This window comes from Saccostrea cucullata, unplaced genomic scaffold (assembly GCF_032062105.1).
Source record: "Saccostrea cucullata isolate Sc308-1 unplaced genomic scaffold, CSIRO_AGI_Scuc_v1 ctg7, whole genome shotgun sequence".
NCBI classification, from domain to species: domain Eukaryota; kingdom Metazoa; phylum Mollusca; class Bivalvia; order Ostreida; family Ostreidae; genus Saccostrea; species Saccostrea cuccullata.
This window is the reverse complement of record NW_026935080.1, coordinates 256,208-283,613: the sequence shown is the minus strand read 5'-3', so window position 1 is coordinate 283,613 and position 27,406 is coordinate 256,208. Positions and strand designations below refer to the sequence as shown.

The following is a 27,406-nucleotide window of genomic DNA, read 5'->3' as shown; positions in this document are numbered from 1 at the left end:
ATTTGTTAAGTTTTTATGGTCATTGAAATTAAAATAACTGTTTGTTTTCTCATTATGGTAATTTTTGCCCTTTCCGCTGCCCATACGCACTGTTTGAGCTTTTGCAAATGGCCCTATCCGGACACCATAAATTCTACCTTCTTGTCTCAATCTTCTGTTTATTTCAGTTACCAATAACTTTCATCAATATGCATTAAATAAAAGAATTTTACCTCAGTACTCCTCACACATTCATTGCTCCAATTTACATCGGATATGCAGATCGGAAACTAAATGCTAAAATGAAACCGATCAATATCCATTACCCGGAATGATTTGTCATCGCAATGTTTATCGATAAAAAGATTTTCACTTATCATAGGCTGGCCTTAAAAATTACCTGAAAAAATATTTAAGCTGTTTATTATAAATATCAACTATTTGTAGCATATCTGATGTGACAAGTCCTCCAAAACACACAGGAAAATAGGGATTCAAAATCGGGATCGACATGCAACATTTCCAACAAAATAGCGGGAAACGTTTTTTGTTTGTAATCAACCGTAATGGTCCAAGTTTTGATTTCCATGTAAGTAAAAGTTTTCAGATCAGGTGGATTAGTAATTACTCAAAGAAGTGCATTCAACCTTCTAGAATCACCATCTGTAACTCCATATAACCACTGATAAGTTACCAATTTAAAAAGTGCATTTCTTCTTTCTTGATAGGCCTGGCAGTCAAAAAGAGTGTCCAGAATGGGCAATTATTGATCTTCAGGGAAGTCTTGAAACGAGAAAACCAGTTCCTCTTGGTGGAAAGTTTGTAGGAGATCTTCATTTTACGAAACAGGTTAACATGGTTTATTCTAGCTACATACATGCCAACTTTTGAAAATTCCCATGGGGGATTTTGCGCGTGACGACATTTTTCATAGATTTAAATTCGCGACATTTTGTCGTGAAATTAAATGATTATGACATGATCCTTTTTTTAAATTTATAATATAATTAATATCACTTATTAATACTACTAAAGGATAAAAATAACACAAAAATAAGGTTTTTCTTTCTAAAATGGAAATATTTTTGCTCAAATAGGTGCCTCTCTCACTAAAGAAGGGATAATTAGTTATACATATGTAAACTTTTTTTACCAGCTAGGACACATAATTTGGTGAAAAATTGAAAACTGTACAACTTTTGATACTGTAAAGTACTGTTTCTGGGAACATTTATGAGATTTTTATATTTTAATTAATTAGAAATTCTAATCAGATATGTAATTTAAAGAAATTTTGACAAATTGCAATGCATTTATTTTTTATTCAAAGAAATAAATCATCGGTTTTGAAGAATTAAATCATCAATTTTCTAACATAAAGATACCACCTATCCCAAAGAAATTAATTTTTTTTACAGTCTTGAACTTTGGCAGGCTTGATGGTGCTATGTGGGTATTTCTTAGTCACATATGCATAAAATATTGTAATTACTTTTGGGAGATGGGAAGGGAAAAGAAATTCTAATTGACATAGACTTTATTGTTTCATCAGGATTTTTTTCATATTATTTTAACTGGCAAACTTTACAATATTTTTTCATAATAGGTAGATAAAGTCAGCAGCTATGCTTTGTAGTTTTCTACTTTCGTTTTCAAATAACGATCTCCTTGGATTCCGATTTTATGGTTTGTTTATTATTTAGTTGTCTTTAATTTATGTTTTCAATAAAATGTCAAACAATTATCCCTTAATCTATGTGTTTCACCTTGTTTACCCCTTAAAACTGAAAAGATAATCCCCTAATTAATTGCCCCATGCTATAAGCTACGTGCACCTGGACGACTCCATGCGTTCAAGCGTGAAGTGATTTCCTGTGGCTAATTAACCATGTTAACACCTAAATAAACAATGAAACTTATCTGTGTGCATTGAATAAACAAGTCTGATATTGTTATCCCAATTGACAAAATTCAGCGGTATAGGGAAACTTATAAAATCGGAAATTTTGGGTGAATTTTTACAAATCGGGAAATTAGGTCAGTTTTTCTCTCCCGATCGGGAAGGCGGAATGAAAGGGTAAAATCGGGAGAATCCCGCCTAAATCGGGAAAGTTGGCATGTATGTAGCTAAGGATTTTTTGGGATTGGCGCTCCTCATGTGATTCTGTAAATGACAAAAGATAATTAGTACATGTAAACCCTCTATACTATAAAATTTTATAGTATAGAGGGGGTAGACCTATATATAATTATTTTTCGTCATTTACAGAATTACATGGGGAGCGCCTATGATTTTTGGCAGTCGGATACATTATATGATTATAGCTGATGGCAATGTGCAGGCACAGGTGCTGAAGGACATGACCCCCCTCCCCCAATATAGACCCCTGGACCTTTTCGATTTTTAGCTCACCTGAGCCGAAGGCTCAAGTGAGCTTTTCTGATCACATTTTGTCTGTCGTCCAGCCGTCTGTCTGTCTAGCTGTCTCTGTCTGTAAACTTTTCACATTTTTGACTTCTTTTCGAGAACCACTGGGCCAATTTTGACTAAACTTGGTACAAAGCATCCTTGGGTGAAGGGAAATTTAAATTGTTAAAATAAAGGGCCAAGTCCCCTCACAAGGGGAGATAATCAAGAAAAGACAAAAATAGGGTGGGGTCATTAAAAAATCTTCTTCTCAAGAACCACTGAGTCAGAAAAGCTGAAACTTATATGGAAGCATCCTAGGGTAGTGTAGATTCTAAATTGTAAAAATCATGACCCCCGGGGGAAGGGCGGGGCCACAATGGGGAATCAAAGTTTTACATAGAAATATAGATGAAAAATCTTTGAAAATGTTCTTCTCAAGAACCACTGGGCCAGAAAAGCTGAAACTTATATGGAAGCATCCTGGGGTAGTGTAGATTCTAAATGATAAAAATCATGACCCCCGGGGGAAGGGCGGGGCCACAACCGGGAATCAAATTTTTACATAGAAATATATAGGAAAAATCTTTGAAAATCTTCTTCTCAAGAGTCACTGGACCAGATAATCTGAAACTTATGTGGAAGCATTCTGGTATAGTGTAGCTTCTAAGTTGTTCAAATCATGACCCTCGGAGGAAGGGCGTGGCCACAATGGGGAATCAAAGTTTTACATAGAAATATAGATGAAAAATCTTTGAAAATGTTCTTCTCAAGAACCACTGGGCCAGAAAAGCTGAAACTTATGTGGAAGCATCCTGGGGTTGTGTAGATTCTAAGTTCTTCAAATCATGACCCCCGGGGGAAGGGCGGGGCCACAATTGGGAATCAAAGTTTTACATAGAAATATATAGGAACAAGAGACCCATGGGCCTTATAGGTCACCTGAGTATCATGCAACAACTTTCCAACAATTGAATTTGATTCATGTTTTAATCCAGAGGCCATGGAATTCACAATTTTGAAAGAGACACCATTGCTTATCATAATTATGCACTCAGCATGTTTACTTTGGTTAGTAATACCCAGAGGTACATGTAGATCACAGCAAAAAAGAGAAATGCATTTCCACTTTATCATTATCAGTTGTGCACCTCCCACAATAACCACTGACCCTGGGGCCACATCTTTCAAAATCTTGGAAATTTTATAAATTTTATTTCATCATGTTGTTGATTAATACCAAAGTGCAGATTTCAAAGCATCAAATCATTTTCAGACCCCCCCCCAAAGTACCTCTGTCCCAGGGGCCAGGAAATTAAGCATTTTTGGAAGAAGCAGCATTCTTCGTCATAAATATATGCCAAGATCATTGCCATTATACCCAGGATCAAAGGAAAAGATTTTCAAAGAATTTGTGCATTTTCACTATATAAACATTAGAGCCCCGCCCTAACTGTAACACAAGAAGCCCTGACCCAGGGGCCCTGAAATTCACAAATCTCAAAGAAGCATCCTTGCTCCTCATAACTATGTACACAGTTCATTGATTTAATACTCAGGAGCAAAGAAGAAGATTTTCAAAGAAATAATGCATTTTCACTATATAATCTATATAGCCCTGCCCTGCCACTAGAACCCCTGACCCTGGGGCCATTAGATTCACAATTTTAGAAGAGGCAGCCTTATTCAACATAACTATGCACTTGGTTAGTTTATTTAATGCCCAGGAGTAGAAAAGAAGAATATCAAAGAAATAATGCATTTTCACTATATAATCTATATAGCCCAATCCTGCCACTAAAACCCCTGACCCTGGGGCCATTAGATTCACAATTTTAGAAGAGGCAGCCTTATTCAACATAACTTTGCACTTGGTAAGTTTATTTAATGCCCACAAACAGAAAAGAAGAATACCAAAGAATTACCACATTTTCACTATAAAAACCTATATGGCCCCGCCCTAGTAAGTACTAGAACCCCTGACCCTGGGATCATTAACTTCACAATTTTGGAAGAGGCAGTCATTTTCAATTCAACTATGCACTTGGTTAATCTATTTAATGCCCAGGAGCAGAAAAGAAGAATTTCAAAGAAATAATGCATATTCACTATATAACCTATTTAGCCCTGCCCTAGCACTAGAACCCCTGACCCTGGGGCCATGAATTTCACAATTTTGGTAGAAGACTTAATGCTGATTACAATCATACCAACAGTTTGACTGCTTGATGTCCAGGAGTAATGAGGAAGATTTTTAAAGATTGCACTAATTTTAGTGGTTTTTGCCCCCCCCCCAGGCCCCAGGGGGGCAGGGACCATGAAATTCATAATTTTTGTTCCCTTTCACCCATAGATGCTATATGATAAATTTGGTTGAAATTGGTTTAGTGATTTCAGAGAAGAAGCTGAAAATGTTCAAATGTTTAAGGACGACGGACGAAAACAGATAGCAAAAGATCACCTGAGTTTACTCAGGTGACCTAAAAATCTTTGAAAATCTTTTTCTCGAGAACCACTAGGCCAGAAAAGCTGAAACTTATGTGCACATGGAAGGATCCTGGGGTAGTGTAGATTTCAAAATGTCTAAATTATGATCAGTGGGATAGGGTGGGGATGCATTATGTATTACAAGGGGGAAATCTGGTAAAGAACAGAATGGTCAAAGCTTCTCAGGTGAGCGATGTGGCCCATGGGCCTCTTGTTTTTATAAACTATCTTTTAGCAACATATTTGTGATGAAATCCATACCATCAACCCTAAATTACAAAAAACAAACAGTTTATAGAAATTCGTAATCCACTATAAAAGTCTATTACGAATTTCTATAAACTGTGTTTATTGTAATTTTTCGAAGAATGAATGAAATAAATGCTATTGTGTTTGCCTGCTTGAGTGACCATAAAATAAAATACAGGCATGGATCAATTGGAAAAATATAACATATATTTTAATGAAAAGTGCAAGCACTAAATTTTATTTGCACCAATCCATTCCTACTTGGATTTGTGCTAAAATACATACTGTATACAGGGAAATTTTCGCCCCTTTCGCCCTACTTTCATTTGGGCGAATTTAAAACGGGGCGAATTCAAAGAATACAGTATAATTTCTTAAACAAAACTATGACTGGGCGAATTTAAAAACGGGGCAAAATTTTTTTGCAAATGTGAAAGGGCGAAAATAAGACGGGGCGAAAATAACCCTGTATACAGTAATGTGCCAATTTTCTCATTTTATAGTATATATACACTTTTGAATTAATAGTTTTCGACAGCAGTGATGTTTGAATTATCTTTGCTTTGGGTTGCTTTTTAAAAACGTCTTGTGTATATATTAGTAGTGCTAGTAAGTCACTAGTTCGAATAATTTAACTGTGTCTCTGGACAAGCCGTCACAAATGAATTTATAATAGGCACATTATTAGGGATGGGTAAGTCTATGCATATTCAGAATTTTTTTTTTTACAGAATGTCCCTATTCTAATTATTGGACACCACATCCTGTATGGAAAGGTTGTGGACCTGGAGAAGCCGTATGCTGTTATTGTAAAAGAGAATTCCTCAGACACTGACAATCCAATGGATAGTGATGTCAAGAACGACAGCAGCGTCAACTATGTGGTGAAAGCTCTCATCAAGAAAAAGCTTCTGTTCAAACAAAGACCGAAGCCCATCATCGCTAATATACCAAAGAAACTGTGATATATATACTCTAATAGTATTATTTATTTCAAGATTTCTTCATGTATCAAACTTATACATGGATGTACATAGACAGCAATGAATAAAAATATCATAATCTGCAAATGTAAGGTTTTTTCCAGTTCAATGTTGAGTTCAAAGTTATGGTGTTGAACTGACAAAAACAGCTACACTTGATTCAGTATTGAACTTCTGCATGTTGTCATACGCTTAGTTCATGGATTCACTATTTCATGCAATACATATGTGTAAGGCTTTGAAGGACATCAACCCTACAAAGCAGAAACAAAATTCTTCCTGCTGCATTTAATCTGCATGGTTTTAGTCGCCACTGAATTTATTCTCACATTGGGTGTTGAGTTGTTTATGAATGTATCAACATAACACTGACACATTTTACTGAGTTTTCATTAGAACTTGTCCACTAGCTGCATAATTCTGTTCTGTTCTTTTTCTCTGGCTTCTGGGTCCTTCGCATCACCAATATTACCCGCATATTCTACAAACATAGCAAAATTGTATAAACAACAAAGCTAACAATATACCTGTACATGATTTTTGAGTTGGCTCGCGTAGCGAGCTACTCCTTGTTGACATAGCCGTTTCAGAGCTGTAAAATTTCTCACGCATTCATCAAGGTGATCCATACACCAAATATTATAGTTCTAGCAACCAGAAGTCTCTGTCGAGACTGTAGCTCTACTGGTTTGTACTTATCAAAAACCATTGCACTATTTTATGTATCTTTGTGTAGTCTACTTGTGTGCCAACTTATTTTGAAATCAGACCAAACCTGTAGAAGGAGTAGTGTTTTAAAGGAATTTCACAGAGAATTCTATTTTTAGTAACCACGGCAACACCGTTCACCGAAATCAAAAACCGATGCACTATTCTATGTATCTTAGTGTAGTCTACTTGTGTGCCAAGTTATACTGAAATCAGACCAAAACTGTAGAAGGAGTAGCGTTTTAAAGGAATTTCACAGAAAATTCTATTTTTTGTAACCATGGCAACACCGTTCATTGAAATCAAAAACCGATGCACTATTCTATGTATCTTAGTGTAGTCTACTTGTGTACCAAGTTATACTGAAATCAGACAAAAACTGTAGAAGGAGTAGCGTTTTTAAGGAATTTCACAGAAAATTCTATTTTTAGTAACCATGGCAACACCGTTCATCGAAATCAAAAACCGATGCACTATTCTATGTATCTTAGTGTAGTCTACTTGTGTGCCAAGTAATATTGAAATCAGACTAAAATTGTAGGAGGAGTAGCGTTTTGAAAAATTGTTTACAGACAACGGACAACAGAAATGACGGACGGACGCCGGACGCATTACTATCGCATAAGCTCTTCTGGTCTCTGACCAGTAGAGCTAAAAATTGCTTTTGCTTGAGTGATTGTATAAACTTGGATGTAAAAACTGTATAAAATTTCATACTGTTACATTGTTTATGTCTTCATGCCTTTAAAGAAATTTTTGATTAAATATCTGTACGATGTACAATTACTGCGTATGAATATATGTTCAAGCATGTTAGGCGGATGCATCTTCCCATCTGAAGTTTATTTATAATTGACCTAGAATACTCCCTAACACAAACACCTGCTGCTCTCATTAGCTGCAGTAGTGGTTGAAAAATCTTTTTTTAGAATCCAGATTTGCTGTGGGAATCTTTAAACTAATTACTCCATAACACTGACCACTGCAGCTAGTGTGCTTAAATTCATTACAGAATCCAGGTTTGCAGTGCTGCTTTTCACAGTAATATGTACGGAAGCCCATTAGTGCCAACCTGCATATACAATGTATAAAGGAAAAGCAAAATACACTTTATTTTTGAACCGAACATGGAGACTTATGATATTCAATCGTTTAAGATGCAAAATAAACTGAATATAACGTATGGTGTCCAGATGTATGAAAAAGCTAAATTAACACGAGCGAGTCAACTCGCAGGCCCTTCAGGCCTTTGATTATTCTCAAGGATAATGAAATGTTTCAGGGCGGAGGTTCTTCATTTGGACTTTCATATGACTTGAAAAATGTCCTTTGAAGAATGGTTTAGTGCAAAGTTTGTCTAAAATTGCCTATATGTATGGGGGTGGGGTGGAAAAAAAGAGATGATAATGGACAACGCAAAATACAGAGATCAATGGCTGGACTGATGGAGATGAATGCATTTCGATCCTTAAAATTCACTTGCTCCTTGGCTTAAGTGAGCTATAAAATCAGGTGATTTTTTTATTTTTTATGCAAACTGTATTACGACACCCACTTTTGATCAAAAGTTGCAGGAAGCAACTGCCTTTCAGATGAGATCTTACCTCTCATAATACTTCTGATCGATTTGACTGATCCTCCCCTCATATTCAGAATCTGCATTACTCTCTGTTTTATCTAGTGGAAAAAAATAATACACAAGTGTATTAAAAAAAAATCCTAATAATTTCATGAATACCAGAATATAGATATTTTAATAGGAAATTTTAATAACAATACTTTTAAATATCAATGATAAGAAAATACTAACTGAGGAGCCTCCGGTCACACTTATTTCTAACATGATGTAATCTACCAGCTGGAGTGTAAACAGTCCGGCATCGAGGCGTCGGATGTAGAACTCATCTTCCATATCCTCGTCCATGTCCTCTCCTCTCATCTTCAGACGATGTTTCTCCTGCTCTAGCTCTGTATCAATCAGTCGGACCTTGTCCAGGTACTTAAAATGCAACTCTAATAACCGTTCAACCTATCAAAAAATAAAAATGAAACATTTAATGAATACAAAGTAGCCAGGCAACATATAGGGGGTATTCATCTTTGATTCCATCCTCGTTGCCTAAGATATCATTGGTGTTAACATGACATTCTGGCATTTAACTTTTATAAAATCTAAAGACATTTTTATAAGTCCTTCTGTTTAACATGCATGTATATACTTTAACTTCAGTAACAGATGGCAGGGGTATGGAATTCATTTATGCAGTTGCAATATCTTACAAAATTGTAATAATCTTACAATTACATGTATTTCTGAACAGGGAGATGAATTCATAACAAACCTTTTCGTGGTCATTTTCTGTGAATTTACTGAGAAGTCTCTGCCTCTGTGTACCTTGACAATTCCTCAGCAAGGAAGCAATGATGTTAGTGATGTGTTCTGAAAGATTATGAGTAGAATTATCTTTTTTTGAGAAAAAAATCTTAATCATAGTGCTACTTACATGTATAATCAATCCTCTTATTATTACAGATAAATAATCCCCATAAGAGAGGATTTTTGAACAAAATCCCCAAAAAAAAAACCAAGGCAAAATTTCATCCACAAAAATTTTGCATCACAGTTTGGTGCAGTTTAATGCATTTTCCCATTTATCAAATTTTGGCAGCATCATTTTATTTTGGAAATCTTATTTTCATACCTTCTAATTCAGCAGGTGATGGCCCTGCTTTCCCTTTGGCAGGAGTTTTCATGAATAATGGGAAAATTGTTCGTAGTCCTAAAATGTCGACAAATTTCTGACAGTTGTCTGCCCCTTCCTGGCCTGTCATGGCATGGTTTAGAACTTTGATTGCACTATTTCTTGACATTTTCTTTTCCCTGAAAACATGAAAATGATTATAGGTGCATTTCTGAATGCTACTTAATTGTACTGTCTAAAAAAAAAAAGCACATATTTTAATGGGTCAAATTAGTTTGGATACAAAGCTTGGGAGGTCTGACCCCCCTCCTTCAAAACACATTTTCCCCCCAGTGATAACCTTGCTCAAGGACAGATAATGTAATATTTCCATTTCTAATGTTTTTCTCTGTAATAACTCTGAAAGTTAGTGGACTTGATTTCTTGATAATTCTACCTGAATTTAAAATAGGCAGGTAGATAGGTCAGGAGCTGAGTAGGCCTAATGTGCATGCAAATCTTGTGCGCATCTGTCTCTGTGTCTGACGCTAATAAGGCCAAATATGCATGTAAATCTCGTGCGGCTGCCTATGTGTTTGACTCAGTGGGCGAGGACTATTGAAATTGCCATGGGAGTCCTCGTGTAATTTAAATCTATTTTTACATTTTTAATGTCTAAATCTACAATTTTATTTCACAATGAAATGGAAATATAAGGAATCACTGTCTTGTTAGTATAGTATGCCAGGGACATCAACGATAGTGGGAAACATGGAATAATTTATGCATAACAGGCTTATCTTATGTTTCCCACTACCGTTGATGTCCTGGTATACTATACTAATTAGACAGTGATTCCTTAAATATACTGTTATTCAAAAAGCATAAATTTGAACTCCATAGAAAGTTTACAATTTCTTAATATTTTAGAGATCAATATCACCTTAACATGAGATTCATGAGCTGCAGACCTTCCCCTCGTAAGAATTTGTTCCTGTTTTCTGGCCTCATTAAGCAGGAACACAAAGAGTTAAACAGATTCTCCATCATCTCTATTTCTTCTTTGTTGGTGGCATCATGTCTCTTGTAGGCCTACAGAGATCAATATATAGACACACAGATACATAGATAGATACATGTATGTAAGGCCAAGTCATGCTTGTCAAAATCAAATTCTTATTAATATGACTGTCAATTTAAAATTCAAGCCAAATTTATAATCCAATTTACGCAAAGTTACATGTAACTTACTGCGAGCTGCTGCAAAAGTACATCAATGCCATCCAACTCCCCCAGTAACAGTCGATTGTCTGGTATAACATAAGTTTAAGCATTAAAAATGTCATTTAAAAACATTAAATTGTTTCACTTCAAATGGGCATGGACACACTTAAATTGCTGTTTTGTTATCAATTTTGAATTCTTATTCTTATCTGAAAATAGCATCAGTTCAATGAATAAGCCTTATATGCATATTCTTAATATTATAATACTCAGTATGACAATTGCATTCTTCATGATAACCTTACACCAAATAGTGCATCATACGTGTTTGAAAACATTGGTATGAGCTCTTCTATACATTTAGCTGACATTGCTCAAATCACTGTACATTGAACAACTTTTTTGCTTTTGTGCATATTTTAATTTTCCTTGATTATACTTTAATATCATTTATGAAGCAGATTTCCAATTTTCATTCAAGAGTATGAATAAATTTTACCTCATAAAAGTACATGTACAATGATGTAAGACAATCAAATACTGTAGACGTACTTTTTTCCACGGGGTCATAATTCTGCGGAATCTCAATTTCTGTTTAATCCTTGGGTAGAAAATTACGCGGATTTCTTAGACTGTCACTAAATGCCTTACATTTACATTAAGTATGCTTGGATAAATTTCCGCGGAAAATTTGTGACCGCGTACATAGCGTAAATAAATACCACGCGGAAAAAAGTACTTCTACAGTATTCTCAGAATTCTTAGTTTTTTTAAAAAATAATTTTCAAATGAAAGAAAATTCTAAACAGCTTTTAATTATATATCAGTCTGAAACTCTCAAGCAAAATATGTACTTGAAGGTCATGAAATTCTGTCAGAAATTTTAAAGATTATTTATAAAATTCAAATCTAAGTTCATGCCCATTTAAAACAATTTAAATACTTTAGACATGTAATCATTTAGCTCAAACTCAGCATTTGCTAAATATGAAACTTAAAGAAGATAAAAGAGAGGAACAAATTTTATCTTACCATCACTATTCTGTAGTAGAATGGCTAAAATTTCACTGGCATACAACTTGTTGGCATCAAATGGCATTTTAGCCTGTAATCATTTTCAAATGTCACTGGTTAACAAATCATTTTTACTAATTGCTTGGTCTCTTGGTTCTTCCTTTACTGATCATTGCTCATCATTAAGTACAGATAAATATCCTTTAGAAAAACTAATTCCCACCTTTATCCTCCTTAACAACCACTGCATCAATCCCTGCTGTGCTGCATCTGCTGACATTTCTGGGCGATATTCCAGGAGGTTCTCAATGATTGCTAAACCAGAATAATTTGAAATCAGATATTTTTAATAAGGATGTTCTTTTATTGAAACAATCTTTTACACTCTTTAATATATGTTCATTATAAATTTATATAAGTGCTGTTGAACCACAGCATGAAAGAATATCCCTTTCAAACTATCTTAAACAAGAGATGTTTGTAAAACACTTATGCCCCCCTGGGCCCCTCCCCCCATATTGAAATTTTTCCAAGTCCAAAAGGGAATAGCTCTGTCAAAAATGGTGTGATTGTACATGTACCCAAAACAGAACTTGACGAAGATAGTCATCTGATAAATCTGTATACCAAATTTCATTTTAGTATGTGCAACCTCTGCAAAGAAAATGAAAGGAAACTGCAAATAATTGGATTTTTTTTTCTAAGTCCAAGGGGCATAACTCTGTCAAAAATGGTACAATGTGAATATAATGTAGATATTCATCATAAATCTGTATTCTAAATTTCATCTCAGTATTTTCAACGGTTGTGAAAAAAAATGAATCGAAATTTCAAATAATTGGAATTTTTCTAAGTCCAAAGGGCATAACTCTGTCAAAAATGGCGTGATAGTACCAAAAACAAAACTCGACCAAGATATTTATCTGATAAATCTGTATGCTAAATTTCATTTCAGTATGTACAACTATTGCAAAGGAAATGAATGGAAACTGCAAATAATTGAAATTTTTATAGTTCAAGGGGCATAACTCTGTCAAAAATGGTGCAATTGTAACCAAAACATAACTTTACCTAGATATTCATGTGATATATCTGTATACCAAATTTCATTTCAGTATCTACAACGGTTGCAAAGAAAATCAACGGAAACTGCAAATAATTGGAATTTTTCTAAGTTCAAGGGGCATAACTCTGTCAAAAATGGTTATTTAACAGAACTTGACCTAGATATTCATGTGATATATCACAAATTTCATTTTATCTACAACGGTTGCAAAGAAAATGAACAGAAACTGCAAATAATTGGAATTTTTCTAAGTCCAAGGGGCATAACTCTGTCAAAAATGGTGCGAAATAAAGAACTTGACCTAGATATTCATGTGATATATCTGTATACCAAATTTCATTTCAGTATGTGCAACGGTTGCAAAGAAAATGAACGGAAACTAAGTTGACCGACAGACCGACCGACAGACAGACAGCAGCAAAGCAATATGCCCTCCCTTCTTCGAAGGGGGGCATTACAATTTGACAGTAATACCTAGTGTGTTGTGAACTCCATCGGCTTCCTCTTTGTTATTTTCATCTAACCTTTCCATGTTCTGCACAAGAATTGCAACAATCTGTCCATCAACCTGCAAGCAGAAGAAACAAAATAGAGAGTGCATATATGAAAATTACAAAGTTAATATACACTACAAAACTAAAGATGAGAAACTACTAATATTAAGATTATTTAGTTATACAATAAAAACCTCTTTATAAGATGAGACAATCGTGTTTTGTTGTCAATGTGTTATAGCTGTGTTTTGCTGTACAAACAAAACTGATTGTTTTGTACGAGAAATGTTTACCATGACATCTGTAAATGCTGTTGCTGCCTCATCATTTTCATTCAGTGTGTCTACATCTGTCATTTCTTGAAGCAAGTCAACAACAGCTATAGATATATCTAAGCCTAACTAAGGAAAAATAACTCTTCTAAACAAATCTTTACTTCCCTTATCACAGAAATAACAGAAAAATTGATTCATATAAATTAAACTCCTAATCACAGATCAACACATAGTTGTGACATTAAGTTAAGATCAACACCATGTTACACATACTTCTACCCTAAATTCACCAAAAAAAAATTTGATCATTGCTAGACTCCTTGTATTTTTTAGTAGAGGATATCAGTATTTTCATGTGAGAGGAGTTGTAGCAAGGACTGCACAGTATTGAGATCCACCAGAATCTGATAGAGCTCTGGTACGGTCGCAATGACATGCATTTCCTGAATTATGTCATTTAATTCAATTTCTGATTCCATAAATCTGAAAAAGTAAAAACAAAATATAAATAATTGATTTTAAAAAGAATAGAAGCTAAATGTAAGTGACTGTAGATAGATACACTTAATAAATCTGTGCAGACAGCTTTTAAATAACAATGGATCCTCTTACTTTTCTGGAAGGTCTGGATATTTTATCCTTTGCTCTTGATTTTTGTAAACTTTTTTCTCAAAATTCAAAAGCATCTTTTTGAGATTGGTTTCATCTAAAGCTTCAGTCTATATTGAAAAAAAAATAATGCAAAGCAACCTTCAGTAATAAATTTTACAGTGTGACTATTTGGGCAAAACCACTTGTTTGAATACATTAACAAAATATCCTATTGTGGTTCCATTATATTACCCCCTGGGTATGATTTAAACAATTGTATTTATTTCACTTGTAGCTGCAGAACTGTAACATTATGTTTTATATACAAAAACTGTCTTTGACACACTAATTCCGAGCCCATTTTTGCATTTTCTTTGTTTCACACTGTGCAATCCGACACCTCTATTCCGTCTGTCTCCCAGTGCATGTCAAAAAAGTCTTTGACCATAAAGCTACAGATCCCGTAATGCAAAAAATGTGCAATTTACAGTGCATGATTTGTTGCACACTGTTAGCCAAAATTTCTCCACTTTTCAATTAAGGTAAATCATCTACCTTTCACTCCCTAATTCCATGCACATTTTAAAATCAATTTGTATATTTCAATCTCCTCTCAACCCATTATAGTCGCCTCTAAAGGTGATAAACTGGTTTGGTTTGAATTGTCTGAGGGACTGCAAAAAAGTCAAATTCAAGTGAGGTTATCACTTGTACAGATGACTATAAATGGTTGGGAGGTGTATTGAATATACAGAATTGTTTTTAAAAAATATGTCTTGAATTATGAAGGGAAAGGTAGAATGATTTACCAATGCTGAACAGAGGCAAAATCCTCCCAAACAGTGTGCAAAAGTCTTGTGCTGTAAATTGCACATTTTTGCATTTTGATGCATTTCATAAAATTTTCATTAAATTTGATTTTATTTGCCATTGAAAAGGGATTATTGTCTTTCAATTGAATAAACTTTAATTCCCTTCACCCAAAACTGGTTTATAGCAAGTTGGGTTGAACTTGTCTTTGCCCCAACTGATCTGAAGTCTTTGGCTCAGGTGAATTTTTTATTTTTATTTTTTTCAAATTCTAAGTGGTTTTTAATTTTCATCTGGTTGATTACTTCTGTCTCTGCCTCCACTAACTGAAGTATTTTTTCCCTTTCCTCTTCACTAATTCTGGAGTCCTCAGAAGCTGCAGCTTGGCCTCTCTTCCTTTTATCAGCAACTGGATCTGGGATATCATCATCATGGAATCTTCTTTTGCCTTTAGCAGGTGGCAATGGTTTTTCGGGCTTCATGTAAAATGAAAAAAAAAACATATAAAGCATCAGAAACATAAATACAATACAATATGAATAATTTAAAGTTGAAATATATTGAAAAATATGGAAGCAAAACTGACAAGACTAAATTAAAACACAGCTATATTTTTATCGAGGAAATTCGAATTTTTCATTAGTAATGAAATAGCATTTCAAAGACAAGTATAATCTGTTTTTTTAATTTCAGATGAAACATTTTTCTTTTAATACATCGAATATTTTAATATATCCAATAACCAACGCTAGATTCTTTGTATATCGAGCTAAAAACGTGTGTACCTGAAAAGAAAGTAGCTCCCCGACGTCCATTTTGAATTCAGTCTTTAGACTTTTCCATATAAATGAGTGAAAATATTAGATGATCTCCGATGTATATTTGCACGTGATTTCAACAGACCAATCACAAAATATAAATGGCGACGTCTATAGAGTCGGTCAAGTTGTGAGGAATTACGGTTATTTTATTATTTTCCTGTAATTAAGACTTAACTAGATAAAATTCATAGCTTAAAACAAAACCCAAGATCACCAAATTAAAGATCGGCTTGTATTTTATTGGATCCACTGGTAAGAAAAGCACATAAATTGCGTATATATTTAGAGCACATTGTTCCATCATTATTTTCTAATATTTTATGGGTTTATAATTTCTTTTACACAGAAACTACACTTTTAATTTTTCTGATAGTGTTCATAATAAGAGGTGCTTAGTTTCAGGATGGTGTATTTTGTGTATTATTTGTTTTTTCTAGGTTTGCCTGAATACCTTCATTATGATAAAAATAACAAATAGCTAAAATTGGCACATTTTAAAAATATCATGTTGGATGTATAATATGTTTTACAGTGTGACCGTTGGGGCGAGCGCAGTTGTACCATAAAAAACACTTAAATTGATCAGCCACTTCGAACGTCAAGCCGCACGAGACATCTCGACTAGCTGTGACGTCATATGACGTCACAAAGCTCGTTGGAGCTTACGGAGACAGCCGAGCGTCTGTTTGAAACTATAGAACTAGTGCAATATTTGTCAAAAAACATTGCAGAGTTATTTCTTGTTTATTTGAAAGATTTCTACAAACTGAAAGCCTGATATATATGCTTTATGTTATTATTTATTTATTTATTTATTCGCGCAAAGGACATTGGGTAGTGCAGGAATTCTGGGAATGTTTCACAACAAAATTTGCTTGACGTATGTACAATTCCGAATTTCCTCTGTTCTTACACGTTAGTCTATTGAGCTCGCTTTGCGACGCTTGCTGCGCTCGCTATAAAAAGAGTGAAGGTACGACACTTGCTATCTTAGATTTCAAGAGGTGCCTCGTTTTACGCTTGATTTTAATCAAAGTGTATCCACACCTAGTCCTTTCCTTCCGGTGTCGTGTGAGATTTAGATTTAAAAATGATTATATAGGACCCTTCAACCGTTTTTCAATTTGAACTTGTTGTATAAAAGATGCAGTAAACCAAAACGTCCTTGTTAGTTTGCACTGAAACTGAAACTCTGAAAACAACAGAAGTGCCAATTTCTTATGATGAAAAATGTAGATGCATCCCAATAATACACTAAAAATCTAGAGAGAACAAGTTTGGCATGGTTTCTTATCTCTGTAGATTTTCTGTGTAATATAAGGACATTTTTTCTTTCTTTTTAAGTGAAATCCTAATGGATGATGATGCTAGTGCAGTAACACCAACCAGGGATGAAAACTCTGATGTTGACCATACCAGTGATGAAGTAGCAAATGGTAATGTTAACAACGATCATAATGAAGAAATTTCTGGGAAAGTTAACCTGGAAGACAATGAAATCAGTAGTCCTTCACAAGGCAGAGAAGTAGAAGAGGAACTTGGGGGAGAAGATAAACAAAATGAGGAAGATTCAACCAGTCCTAAAACTCCTCAAAGTGTCAATGATGACAATATACCTAGTCCAGGTATAGAAAAAACAAGTGAAAGTAACTGTGATGAATCTGAAAGTAAGGAAGATAATGACAATGTGGAAAAGGAGATTGAAGATGATGGAACTTGTGAACCTGAAAAGGAATCTGATGCTGATGGTGATTTGTCAGACTTAAGATACGAGGAGAATCAAGCTGAAGAAAAATCTTTAGACACTGAAAAATCCTTAGATAATGAAAATGAGATAGAGAATAAAAGTGATAATGTGAGTGAAAATTTAGAAGATAGTGAAACAGTGAATAGCGCATCTCAGGAAGATGTAGAAAACACGCAGTCTAGTAGAACTTCATTTGAAAATGCAAGTAGAACTTCACTTGAAAATGCAGCAGAAACATCAAATCAAGAAGTTTTACCAACTAGACCATTCGCTGATATTGGATCAGTTGGAAGTGACAATGATGAAGGAAGCGTTTCTGAGGATCAATTCTTAGACAGGTCAAGTCAGGAGGGGCGAAGTGATGGGGAAGCATTTCCGCCCTGTTTAACATTAAATCAGGGCAATCTTAGTAGTAGAAACATAGAGGGAAGTGATATCGACAGTGAAGAAGACAATGAATGGGATGGGGATCAAAGCAGACAAGTTGTCGAGGAAGGGGAAACAGGTGATGACAATACACAAGACTCAGTAAGAGAAAATGAGGAATCAATGGATGTAGATGAAAATTCTGGTTTAAATGTCATGAGAGGAACCGATGATGTTTCGAGTGAGGATGAAAATGAATCACAGTCAAATGAAGTGTCTCAGTCTGAGTTTAGTCAGGGAAATGAGGAAGACAAGGGGGAAGAAGATGAAGGAGAAATTGTGGATAAGAAGGAAGAGGTGGACAATCCTTTGTCACCGGCGGAGGATATCAGTGAAAGTGAGGCAGGCGAACTGTCTGATAAGGAAGAGGAGGAAGAGGAGAAAGATGTGGCAAAAGAAAAACTTCCGGAGGAAGAGGATGACTGGAATTTAGACTTAACCAAAAAAGGGGATAATGTTCAAAGTGATAGACCTCTTGCAGAGGCTGAAGATATAAATAGTCCGGAAAGTGACCTTCAGGAAAGGGAGAAAACTCCCATCAGGGACTTAGAATCAGCAGCCTCGCCAATATCTGAGGACGGTAACTTGTCAGATATTGACCTGGAGAAGCGGCGACGTGAAATGTACAATGACATATCAGATGAGGAGGATTCTTTTAGTGATGATGGAAAAGTCGACGACTATAAAGTAGACAGTGTTGTTAAAGAGTCAATCAAGTCAAGTGACACAGCCTCCAAGAGGTCAGAGGTGAAGAGAGACAGGAAGGTGGAAAAGTTTCACAGTCAGACCAGCATGGGGGAGGAGCAGGTAGAGCTGGATTATGATGAGGAAGTCGGGGAGGACGAGGGGCGGGGCCACGAGGACAAAGAGAAAATAGATGACAGCAGAGCGGGGGAAAATGAGGTCGAGAAGAAAGAGGCTGAGGAGGTAAGTGTGTACTATAAAGATAAGTAATGAAGTTATAAACATGAACAGAAATAAACAATTGTTAGATAGTTAGCATGGTTACAAACTGTTATTTATGAAGACTTTTATTTATGATTCATCAATATTTGAAATCTGTGTGCAGCTCTTCATTTTTAGTGGAAAAATTCCACAAAAATACACTGTGAAAAATATGGTTTGGCTGAAGTTTATGAAGGTAGCATTTTTTGAATGTTTTTATGTAAAAATTTAATAAATAAATTTTGTCCTCTACAGGGTGAAGCACATTCTGATGATGGTGAACTAGATGATGTAAGTATAACTAGAATTACATGTATATCGTAAAGTGTTTTCAACTTTCTAGTCTTCACTTTTTGAATTTAGATATTAATTATGCTAAAAATAAACATGTTTATAAAGTTTATGTGAAGGTATTTGATCATCTAATATTTTAAAATTCTATATTTTTGATGTCAAAAGTACACATATGCCAATAAAAACTTTTTGTTACGAAGTTCTCTGTATGTATGTTAGGATGAGGATTGTGAGGAGGGAGAAATCAGAGAGCCGGGATCCAGAAAGCCTTTTATTCCCCCCATCTGTCGATTCTTTACCAGAGGGGCCTGTACTTGGGGAAACAACTGTAGATTCCTTCATCCAGGTGTCAATGATAAAGGTCAGTTTATTTTGAGGATCTTTCATAACTTGTTTAATCCATTGTAAATTTTAATTTATATTATCACTGAAGATCACTAAATTTTTGCTTGCTACAGATGCTGTATCTTATCTTCATTTGCCGGATGAGTAGTGTCCTTAAGAATACTTACATACTCAAGAATGAAATTTTTCACTAGCACACTATCATGTATTTATAAATATAAAAGTTTTCGTGAATAAAAAGTGATTTACGGTATTATTATATTATACCATGATATTATTTGTTGTATTTGAAGTTTTAACCACAAACTTATTTGTTTCATGTTTATAAGTCACTTTTTATACAAAAAAATATCCAAACATGCCCATGATTGATGTGTTCCAAAATTTATCATGTAGGCAACTACAGGATGATTGAGCGTCCAGGGTTTGGACCTGCAAGTTATGGGCAGGGCAGTGGTCCTTGGCAAGGCCCAGGAGAGGTATTTCTAAAGGCATTGTTTACATACAAATAATGCAGTTACTTTATCTGATGTAATGTTAAATCTTTAAAAAAATAAATTAAGAATACTTTGATCTATTTTAAATGATGTCAATTACTGTAGATTTTCATTTATAAAATTTTACATCAAAGGAAAGATCCCTCTAACTACTTAAAGGGGCTGAGGGGTGGTGGCCATTTTCAGACTATTTTGACCTCCTTTAGAGGAAGAGCTCCATATAAATATATACAAAAATGATCAAATTTTAAAACTTCAATGTATGAATTTTTTCTTTGCCAAATGATAGTTGACAGCACAAGATATCGTATCTTAAAAAATAAGTGACCAGTAAATCTGGTTGTTAATTTGTGGTTACTTTGTTGACCCCCCAGCCTCATTAAAAATGTCATGGAATTAGAGCATTTCAGTGAGCAGTGTCTTGGTCTTTGTTTATTTTACTGTTGTTTCGTGATAGAAGCCTGCAGCAGAAGAGGTTGAAGAGGAAGAGTTACCTCCCCCTCCCATGCCTCCAAAAGTAGAAACAGCCTGGGAGAGAGGCCTAAGGCACGCTAAGGAGGTAAGTGGTCTGATGTTTCTTACTTATAGGATGTTTTGGTTCAAAAAAGATCAATATAAAAATATTTAGTTACATAATAAAATTAAATTTGTTAAACTGTTTTAACTTGTTGCATGAAGTTCTCTTTCTGTTAAACACAGCACAATTTGAAACAAAGTTTTGAAAATTCACAATTTTTAATTAAATTGTTCATCTGATAAATAAATTATTAAATGTTCAAACTATTATTAGAAATTTGCTGAGGATTTCACTGTTTCCTGTTGCAGCAATTAAAGAAAGCTAACATGCGAAAAGAGCAGGAAACAGATTTTGAGCACAAGCGACTTAATTTATCTGTAGAGGAAGAGCGTGAATTTAACAAGGAAAATGACCGCTACAAAACCTTGCACAGGGACCCATATTATGACCAGTAAGCTTACTGACATCAGAGTTATAGATATTCAGATTTTTTCTGCAATTTTTTCAACATCTGATTTTAGATCTTGTATTTGATAGAAAAACTGGACTTATCTTCTGAAATCAAGTAATTTCTACAAAAAATGTTCCTGCATAACTTTTAATGAAGTCCATGAACTTTTGACAATTTATTTTTCTATTGTGTCTTTTTTTCTAAATTAATTTACACATGGAGATCTAAAACAAATTATTTTCTCAAAACATTATTTCAGTTCATCATTAGACAGTTATTTTGTATTAGAAATCTACTTCATGGAAAAATAAATCACACTGTTTCTAAGTGCAAATACTTTCTACTAAACAATTGACACACACATCCTACATTTTGTTTATCCTTACAGTTTCTTTTTGCTGTGAAAATGTTATAAAAATTTATGATTAGTTTTAGAGTTCATATTTACCCCCACTTGACAGAGTCTTTAAACTTTCAGGTATGATGATGAATATTATGACAAGCTGCCATCAAAACGATCTCCTAGTCCTATTGGATGGCAGCGTGGTCAATATGAAAACTTTGAGGTCCGGTGGACCAGGGAGCCAGAGTGGGTACCACCTCCAGTGTCTCATTATCACAGGGTAAGATTCCCAGTGGGTACCACCTCCAGTGTCTCATTATCACAGGGTAAGATCCCCAGTGGGTACCACCTCTGGTGTCTCATTATCACAGGGTAAGATTCCCAGTGGGTACCACCTCTGGTATCTCATTATCACAGGGTAAGATTCCCAGTGAGTACCACCTCCAGTATCTCATTATCACAGGGTAAGATTCCCAAAGGGAATACCTCCTCTACAGTTCATGGGAAATCCTAAATTAATCATATGAACAATTGCATGATGTTACCCCCTATCCAAAATTTGTAAACATGTTAAAGTGTTTCCAATGCTAGAGGTTCCAATCAATTTTGGAAAAGAAACAAAAGGTACTGTAATGACAACAAATATTCTCAATGTTATTATATATTTTGTAGGAAAGAGAGCATCATAAATTTGTCAGGGAACCTTTTCCAGGCCGGCATCCAGCAGAAAGGTATTTTAATATTTTATGATTTTTATTGCAAAGTAATAAAATAATTAAAGAATAAAAAGTAGATAACTTGAATGTAAATGTACATTGTAATTTTGATAGATTTGAGAGGAAGCCGACCTCCCAGAGAAGTAAGCCGTGGGTAGAGGAACCTGCCCCCAGGGAGACGAGGGATGCCCCCGTACACAGACACACAGCTGATGTATGGCACGACCCTTGGAGAAGGTGAGAGTTGGAAATCAGTTATCTCAGTTCGCAACTTCTACATTTACATATATGTAACTAGTACATTTTTATGTGAGATTCATTTGCTAAATTCTAATTGCAGGTCAAAGTCACCAAAGAAGAAACCAAGAGGTTCAAGAAGTAGGTCAAGGGGAAGACGGCGATCTAGAAGATCTTATAGTTACTCATCTTCATTTTCATCAGGGTAATCAAATCTGCATAATCTTGAATAGTTTTGCACACAACTTCATACTGAGATTTAAAAATTTGTAAAATCTCTTAATACTATTAATTCTGCTTCCAGGTCATTCTCGGGTTCATCACGTTCAAGGTCAAGATCATCATCCTATAGTTCATACAGTAGTCGTTCTGGTAGTCGTACCTCATCTAGTTCAAGGTAAGTTTTCTAATCAATTGTATTCATGAAAATGTTGTTATTGGAATTAAAATGTGAATCTACTGCATCAAATCTTAAGTACAATCTTCACAGAAATTGGTTTCTAAGGGCAAAATATGGATAATGAAATATTGAAAAAAACAGAACTTTTCGAAATTCTCCCATTTTCAGATCTCCAACCAGGTCACCAATGAAACGTATGGGAGGTCCACATGGCAGACATCCTCCAGGAAGACAAGAGTAAATATCTCAAAAAATGTCCAAAAGTGTTATTTTAAAAATGTGAAATGTATAAGCAGAATTTACAAATTTGTTAATTTTATACATAATGAAATAAAAGTGTATGACCAACACATTTGATTTGTAGTGGAGGAAAACCAAGAAGTGCTATTTCTGGTCAGCAAAGACAGCCTGGACCAATCAGAAGACAGCCAAGTCAGAATCAAGGTGGTCCACCCGGCAAAGTACCACCTGGTGGTCCCCTATTGGGAAGACAACGCTCTCAACCAGGAATACCTGGGGCCCCCCAGCAAGATCTCAATCGTGGTAGGGTCCCTAAGAATAAACCAGAGCCACCCTCTCTTCAACAGCCCCCACAGCGGCTGGGCCAGGGACCACCTCAGAGGTTAGATGAGTGTTCAATTCTTTCACAGTATCACAACCAGTATTATTTCCTCCCTTATTCTCTTACAAATATTAAAAACGACACACAGCATATTAAACAAAGTTTGGCTTATGTCCAGTATTGTACATGCTGCTGCTATATTTTATATATACTTGTGCACTTGTCTTGAAACACTGGTTTTGATTGGTAGAGCTGGACGTCAGTCTCGAGGTCACAGAAGCAGCAGTGGATCTAAGTCGAGGAGCAGGTCCTCCTCGTCAGGGTCCTCGCGGTCCTCCAGTGCCAGCAGTGTGTCCTCAGCCAGCAGTCACTCCTCTAGTAGCTCCTCAGGAAGTGCAGACTCAGAGCACCTGTACCGAGGAGTGGGCGGGGCCAAAGAGGGATCACCTGTCTCTCCCAAGAAGAAGAAAGGTAGGAAACTCTTAGAAGAGAAGTAAGATTTTGCTTTTTAGCTCACCTTGATGAAGTCAAGATGAGCTTATGCTATACCGTCGGCGTCCTGGTTAAAGTTTTAGGAGCAGGTCCATTCCCAAGTAACTGAGCCCTACCCTGACCAAACTTGCATGGATGATGCATCTTGGGATGGACACTACCAGACTTGCTTTGGATGCTCGATCTGACCTAAGTTTTGGTACAGGTCAATCCCCAATGAACTTTAAGACCTACAGAACTTGCTTGAATATTGTTGTCAGGATACATACTAACTGTTAAGAAAATATGATGTGAGATTTGCATTACTTAAATTGATAACATTCGTTGAGTTGAGCTTCATAATCTTTGATTACCTATGTTTAGAGCTTATGAATGGCAGAATTTCACAAGCTTCACAAGCTTTGGTCATGCATTTCATTTTGCATTTAAGTAAAACTCAATAAATTTATTCACAGCAAAAACAGGAAAAGGCCCTCAGCCTGGTAAGCCAGAGAGGAAACCTGCAGCAACTGTTGGCAGTAGGTCCTCCCGAGGAAGTCGCAATGAACCGAGTCAAGCTCCAGTGACATCCAAGCCTAAAGATCCACTGAAGGTGGTGGGATCAAAACAGAACATCAAGTTAACTCTTCTGAATAAGGTACTTAACTGAAACATTTATAAGTACAATTTATTTAACCCCTTACATGGCATATACGCATTTCTACGCCTCTGACTTGAAAAACAAGTATAGTGTGAAAAAACATTCATAACTTTGTTAAAAGTAGACATATCAGAATAGATCTTGCACCGTTGGAAAGAGAAAATAAATACGGAAAAATAATATATAAAAATATTTTAATTGGTTGTACCAGTTTTGCTAGTTTGAGTAAAACTTTGATCACTATTTGAGCGATTTGCCATTCCTGAAATCAATGTTGGGGGGTAACACATTATATGTAAAAATGCTAAATTCTGGTACGTGTTTACATCCCAACCCTAACCAATCCCCCCAAAATACTTAAAATTAGTTTGTAAAAAAAAATGTACAACATTTCATGATTTTCAATGTCCACAACAATACAATATTTTTTTTATATATTTAACTATGCAAAAAACTAGAATGAAAATCATTGTTTAATAAATGAAAATTCCAGCATGATTATGGTGTATTTCATTGCCGTGGCAACTGAAATGAAATTTTTATAATCATTTTCAGAAACAACACAATACCTGCTTTCAGAATATATTGGTATATACAAAAATTACAAGAAATACCCCCAAAATAAATTGAAATCTTAATATCAATTTGTCTAAAAATGCTTAAGATCTTTGCCATGGAAGGGGTTAAGCATTATTCCCTATTAACACACCAGGACAGACTTTTCCAAATTTTCTTCATCAAAGTTGTATATTAATTTTGTGGCTCTTTGTATTAGCCAATGGAGAAGGATAAACCTGGTGGCATGGTGTCCAAGAAGAGGCCCTCGGTAGATGTTGATGCTCCTCCTGCCAAGAGACCAGCCCTGTCTGCACCAGTACCCTCAAAACCAGGTAAATATACAGTCAAACCTGAATCATTCAGACACAACTGGTTCCAAAGAAATTTACCAGATAAAACAACATTCTGGATTAGAAAACATTTAAAACAGTTGAATTTGCTGAGATAGACTGAATGTTTACTTCATATAAGGCAAGATTATGGAATTCACAACATCCAAATTTTAATAGACAAGCTAAGCATATCATGTTACTTTTCTTGCTTTAATTTACTGCCAGTATATGTTGGCTGAAATAGAGTTCCAGAGATCTTTCTCTGGGGGGAACAGGGAATTTTTATTATCTACTGCAGGAAAACAAAGAGACTTGGTGGTCATTGACAACCATAACACTATAAATTGCTTATACATGTACTAGATGCTGAAACAATAGTTTTGTATTACGTCATGATTTACAAGGAAAATATCAGCTGTCAAATCAGTTAAAAAATCAATTATCAAGTGAATTTGATTTCTGTGGAACTGATTAACTATGCAATCACTTACAATATTCAGTAGGAGAAAATGACCTAGGAAAAGTTTCGTTGACTTGATCTCTCCTTATGTAATTTTTACAGATAAAAAAGCAAAGAAACCAGAAAAACCAGCTGTTGCAGCTCCTCTTTCTCCTACAAAGGTTGCTGCCAAACCAACGCTTCCTACAAAGAATCCCCCCAAAGGACCCCAGGCTGCCGCTAGTGCCCCCAAAGAGAAGAAGAGCACATCCTCTCGCAGGGAGGAGCTCCTCAAGCAACTGAAGGCCGTGGAGGATGCCATCGCTCGCAAGAGGTCAAAGTTGAATTGATGAAGGGGGACATAGGATATTTAATCTCGGAACTTGTCATGGCATTCTTTTAAAGGAATGTTTCATAGATATTCACTAAGCTAGAAATATTTCTGTCATTCACACGGCCCTGTCACTTATATATCAGGTTTTAAGGATGCTTTTATGAATGATGAAAATTGAAAGAGAGAAAGAGCATGTTTTTCCCTCATGCCTGCGGATCCTCATTTTATGAAAGGAAAATATGAATACCAAATTGTTTCTGATTGCACTGATGTGCAAAGATTGAAATAGGTGAATGTGATCTTAATATCATTTTATATGGCACATAAATACTATTTGCTATAAGATATATTTGTATATGTATATATTGTAAATATCATATTGTAATTTTATAGACAATAGCATGGCAGTTTAATGAGTGTCTGTGTCTTGTAAAACAAGTGCTTGTGAAGGATTTTAATTCATTTATTATTACAATTCTTTTCTTTGTTCTCACAAATAAGTCTACAGTGTATACTGGTATTTCACTGTCCATGCAATTTATTTAGATCAGTAAATATAGTTTGTAATGACTTTGATTTCATTATATTTTCAAAATTGTTTTCAAAATGTCTCTTAAGGTCAGACGACACATTCCTCAAAAATATATAATTTTTCCTAAGAATTTGTCATTGAAGCCTAGGTACTTAAAGAAGTTTCCTCTCAAAAAATTAGGGTACCTTACCAGGCATTCGGACAATATACCACAGGGTCGTATTTCTTATATATTTCTTATGGGTTGTCTTCTGAAGGCCTGTATCACAATGTTTGGTGTACTTTTTGCAAACAATGTAGATATCAGAGAAGAATGACAAATATTAATATTTTTTATATAATACTAAGAGATACAAAACATATATTTGAGGAATGTGTCGTCTGACTTTAATAGTGTTTTGTGTAAACTGATTATTTTTCTATGATTGACTGGATTTTTTTTTTAAAGTAAGGAAACTTTGTGGCACTATAATGGGTTTAACTTTCCTAAATAGAAGTCAATATGATATTTGATTACTAGGTGAATATTCAAATGAAGGCAATGAACCTCAATTTGTACACATTTACTTTTATTACTATACACTCATTGGGATAACATATTTTGCTTTGTACAAATTTGGACTTGTATATTAGCGAAACGGAAGTTTTAAATATGTACATTTTTATCAACTTGCATGAAGCAAGTACTATAATTTCCTGCTGTTTGTCTAGCTCTTCGATATTCCACATCTGTTGATGTCGAGAGATGAATTCTGATAACCTGCCTATATTTTACTAGGATTTCAAAATAAAATCAATGATTTAAACATG

The 27,406-nt window shown here is 35.1% G+C and overlaps 3 protein-coding genes across 4 annotated transcripts; 2 read left to right on the top strand and 1 right to left on the bottom strand.

Moving 5' to 3' along the window:
* Positions 1–468: 468 nt before the first annotated feature.
* Positions 469–6,192, top strand: LOC134241818 (chromosome transmission fidelity protein 8 homolog). Its single transcript, XM_062723840.1, has 3 exons — positions 469–568; positions 708–828; positions 5,854–6,192. Exons 1-3 carry the CDS (start codon positions 546–548, stop codon positions 6,085–6,087), a joined length of 378 nt encoding a protein of 125 aa, XP_062579824.1. The 5' UTR covers positions 469–545; the 3' UTR covers positions 6,088–6,192.
* On the bottom strand, positions 6,090–15,854 carry LOC134241817 (beta-catenin-like protein 1). 2 transcript variants are annotated; one of them, XM_062723838.1, is made up of 16 exons: positions 15,754–15,854; positions 15,274–15,444; positions 14,180–14,286; positions 13,912–14,050; positions 13,586–13,684; positions 13,273–13,366; positions 11,956–12,047; positions 11,751–11,823; positions 10,746–10,804; positions 10,438–10,586; positions 9,516–9,694; positions 9,156–9,253; positions 8,624–8,842; positions 8,418–8,490; positions 6,479–6,586; positions 6,090–6,359 (listed from the first exon to the last, which is right to left on the bottom strand). In XM_062723838.1, the coding sequence occupies exons 1-15, from the start codon at positions 15,781–15,783 to the stop codon at positions 6,498–6,500; spliced, it is 1,671 nt and encodes a 556-aa protein (XP_062579822.1). In that variant the 5' UTR covers positions 15,784–15,854; the 3' UTR covers positions 6,090–6,359; positions 6,479–6,497. The 2 variants fall into 2 exon arrangements, with proteins under 2 accessions (XP_062579822.1, XP_062579821.1); XM_062723837.1 differs by having other exon boundaries at positions 6,090–6,586.
* Positions 15,855–15,867: 13 nt separating this feature from the next.
* On the top strand, positions 15,868–27,406 carry LOC134241816 (zinc finger CCCH domain-containing protein 18-like). Its single transcript, XM_062723836.1, has 18 exons — positions 15,868–16,041; positions 17,134–18,889; positions 19,163–19,198; positions 19,421–19,562; positions 19,943–20,025; positions 20,501–20,602; positions 20,869–21,011; positions 21,490–21,634; positions 22,027–22,085; positions 22,185–22,307; positions 22,411–22,512; positions 22,612–22,704; positions 22,876–22,944; positions 23,072–23,329; positions 23,520–23,740; positions 24,217–24,398; positions 25,177–25,291; positions 25,854–27,406. The coding sequence occupies exons 2-18, from the start codon at positions 17,144–17,146 to the stop codon at positions 26,078–26,080; spliced, it is 3,846 nt and encodes a 1,281-aa protein (XP_062579820.1). The 5' UTR covers positions 15,868–16,041; positions 17,134–17,143; the 3' UTR covers positions 26,081–27,406.

Coding starts and splice junctions, on each gene's coding strand:
- LOC134241818 (XM_062723840.1), top strand. CDS start 546: ATGGTCCAAGTTTTGATTTCCAT. Junction 569..707: donor GTCCAAGTTTTGATTTCCAT/GTAAGTAAAAGT, acceptor CTTTCTTGATAG/GCCTGGCAGTCAAAAAGAGT. Junction 829..5,853: donor ATCTTCATTTTACGAAACAG/GTTAACATGGTT, acceptor TTTTTTTTACAG/AATGTCCCTATTCTAATTAT.
- LOC134241817 (XM_062723837.1), bottom strand. CDS start 15,783: ATGGACGTCGGGGAGCTACTTTCTTTTCAG. Junction 14,051..14,179: donor TATCCAGACCTTCCAGAAAA/GTAAGAGGATCC, acceptor TTACTTTTTCAG/ATTTATGGAATCAGAAATTG. Junction 10,805..11,750: donor TCTACTACAGAATAGTGATG/GTAAGATAAAAT, acceptor ATGTTATACCAG/ACAATCGACTGTTACTGGGG.
- LOC134241816 (XM_062723836.1), top strand. CDS start 17,144: ATGGATGATGATGCTAGTGCAGTAACACCAACCAGGGATGAAAACTCT. Junction 20,603..20,868: donor GCCTAAGGCACGCTAAGGAG/GTAAGTGGTCTG, acceptor TTCCTGTTGCAG/CAATTAAAGAAAGCTAACAT. Junction 22,513..22,611: donor TCATCTTCATTTTCATCAGG/GTAATCAAATCT, acceptor TTCTGCTTCCAG/GTCATTCTCGGGTTCATCAC.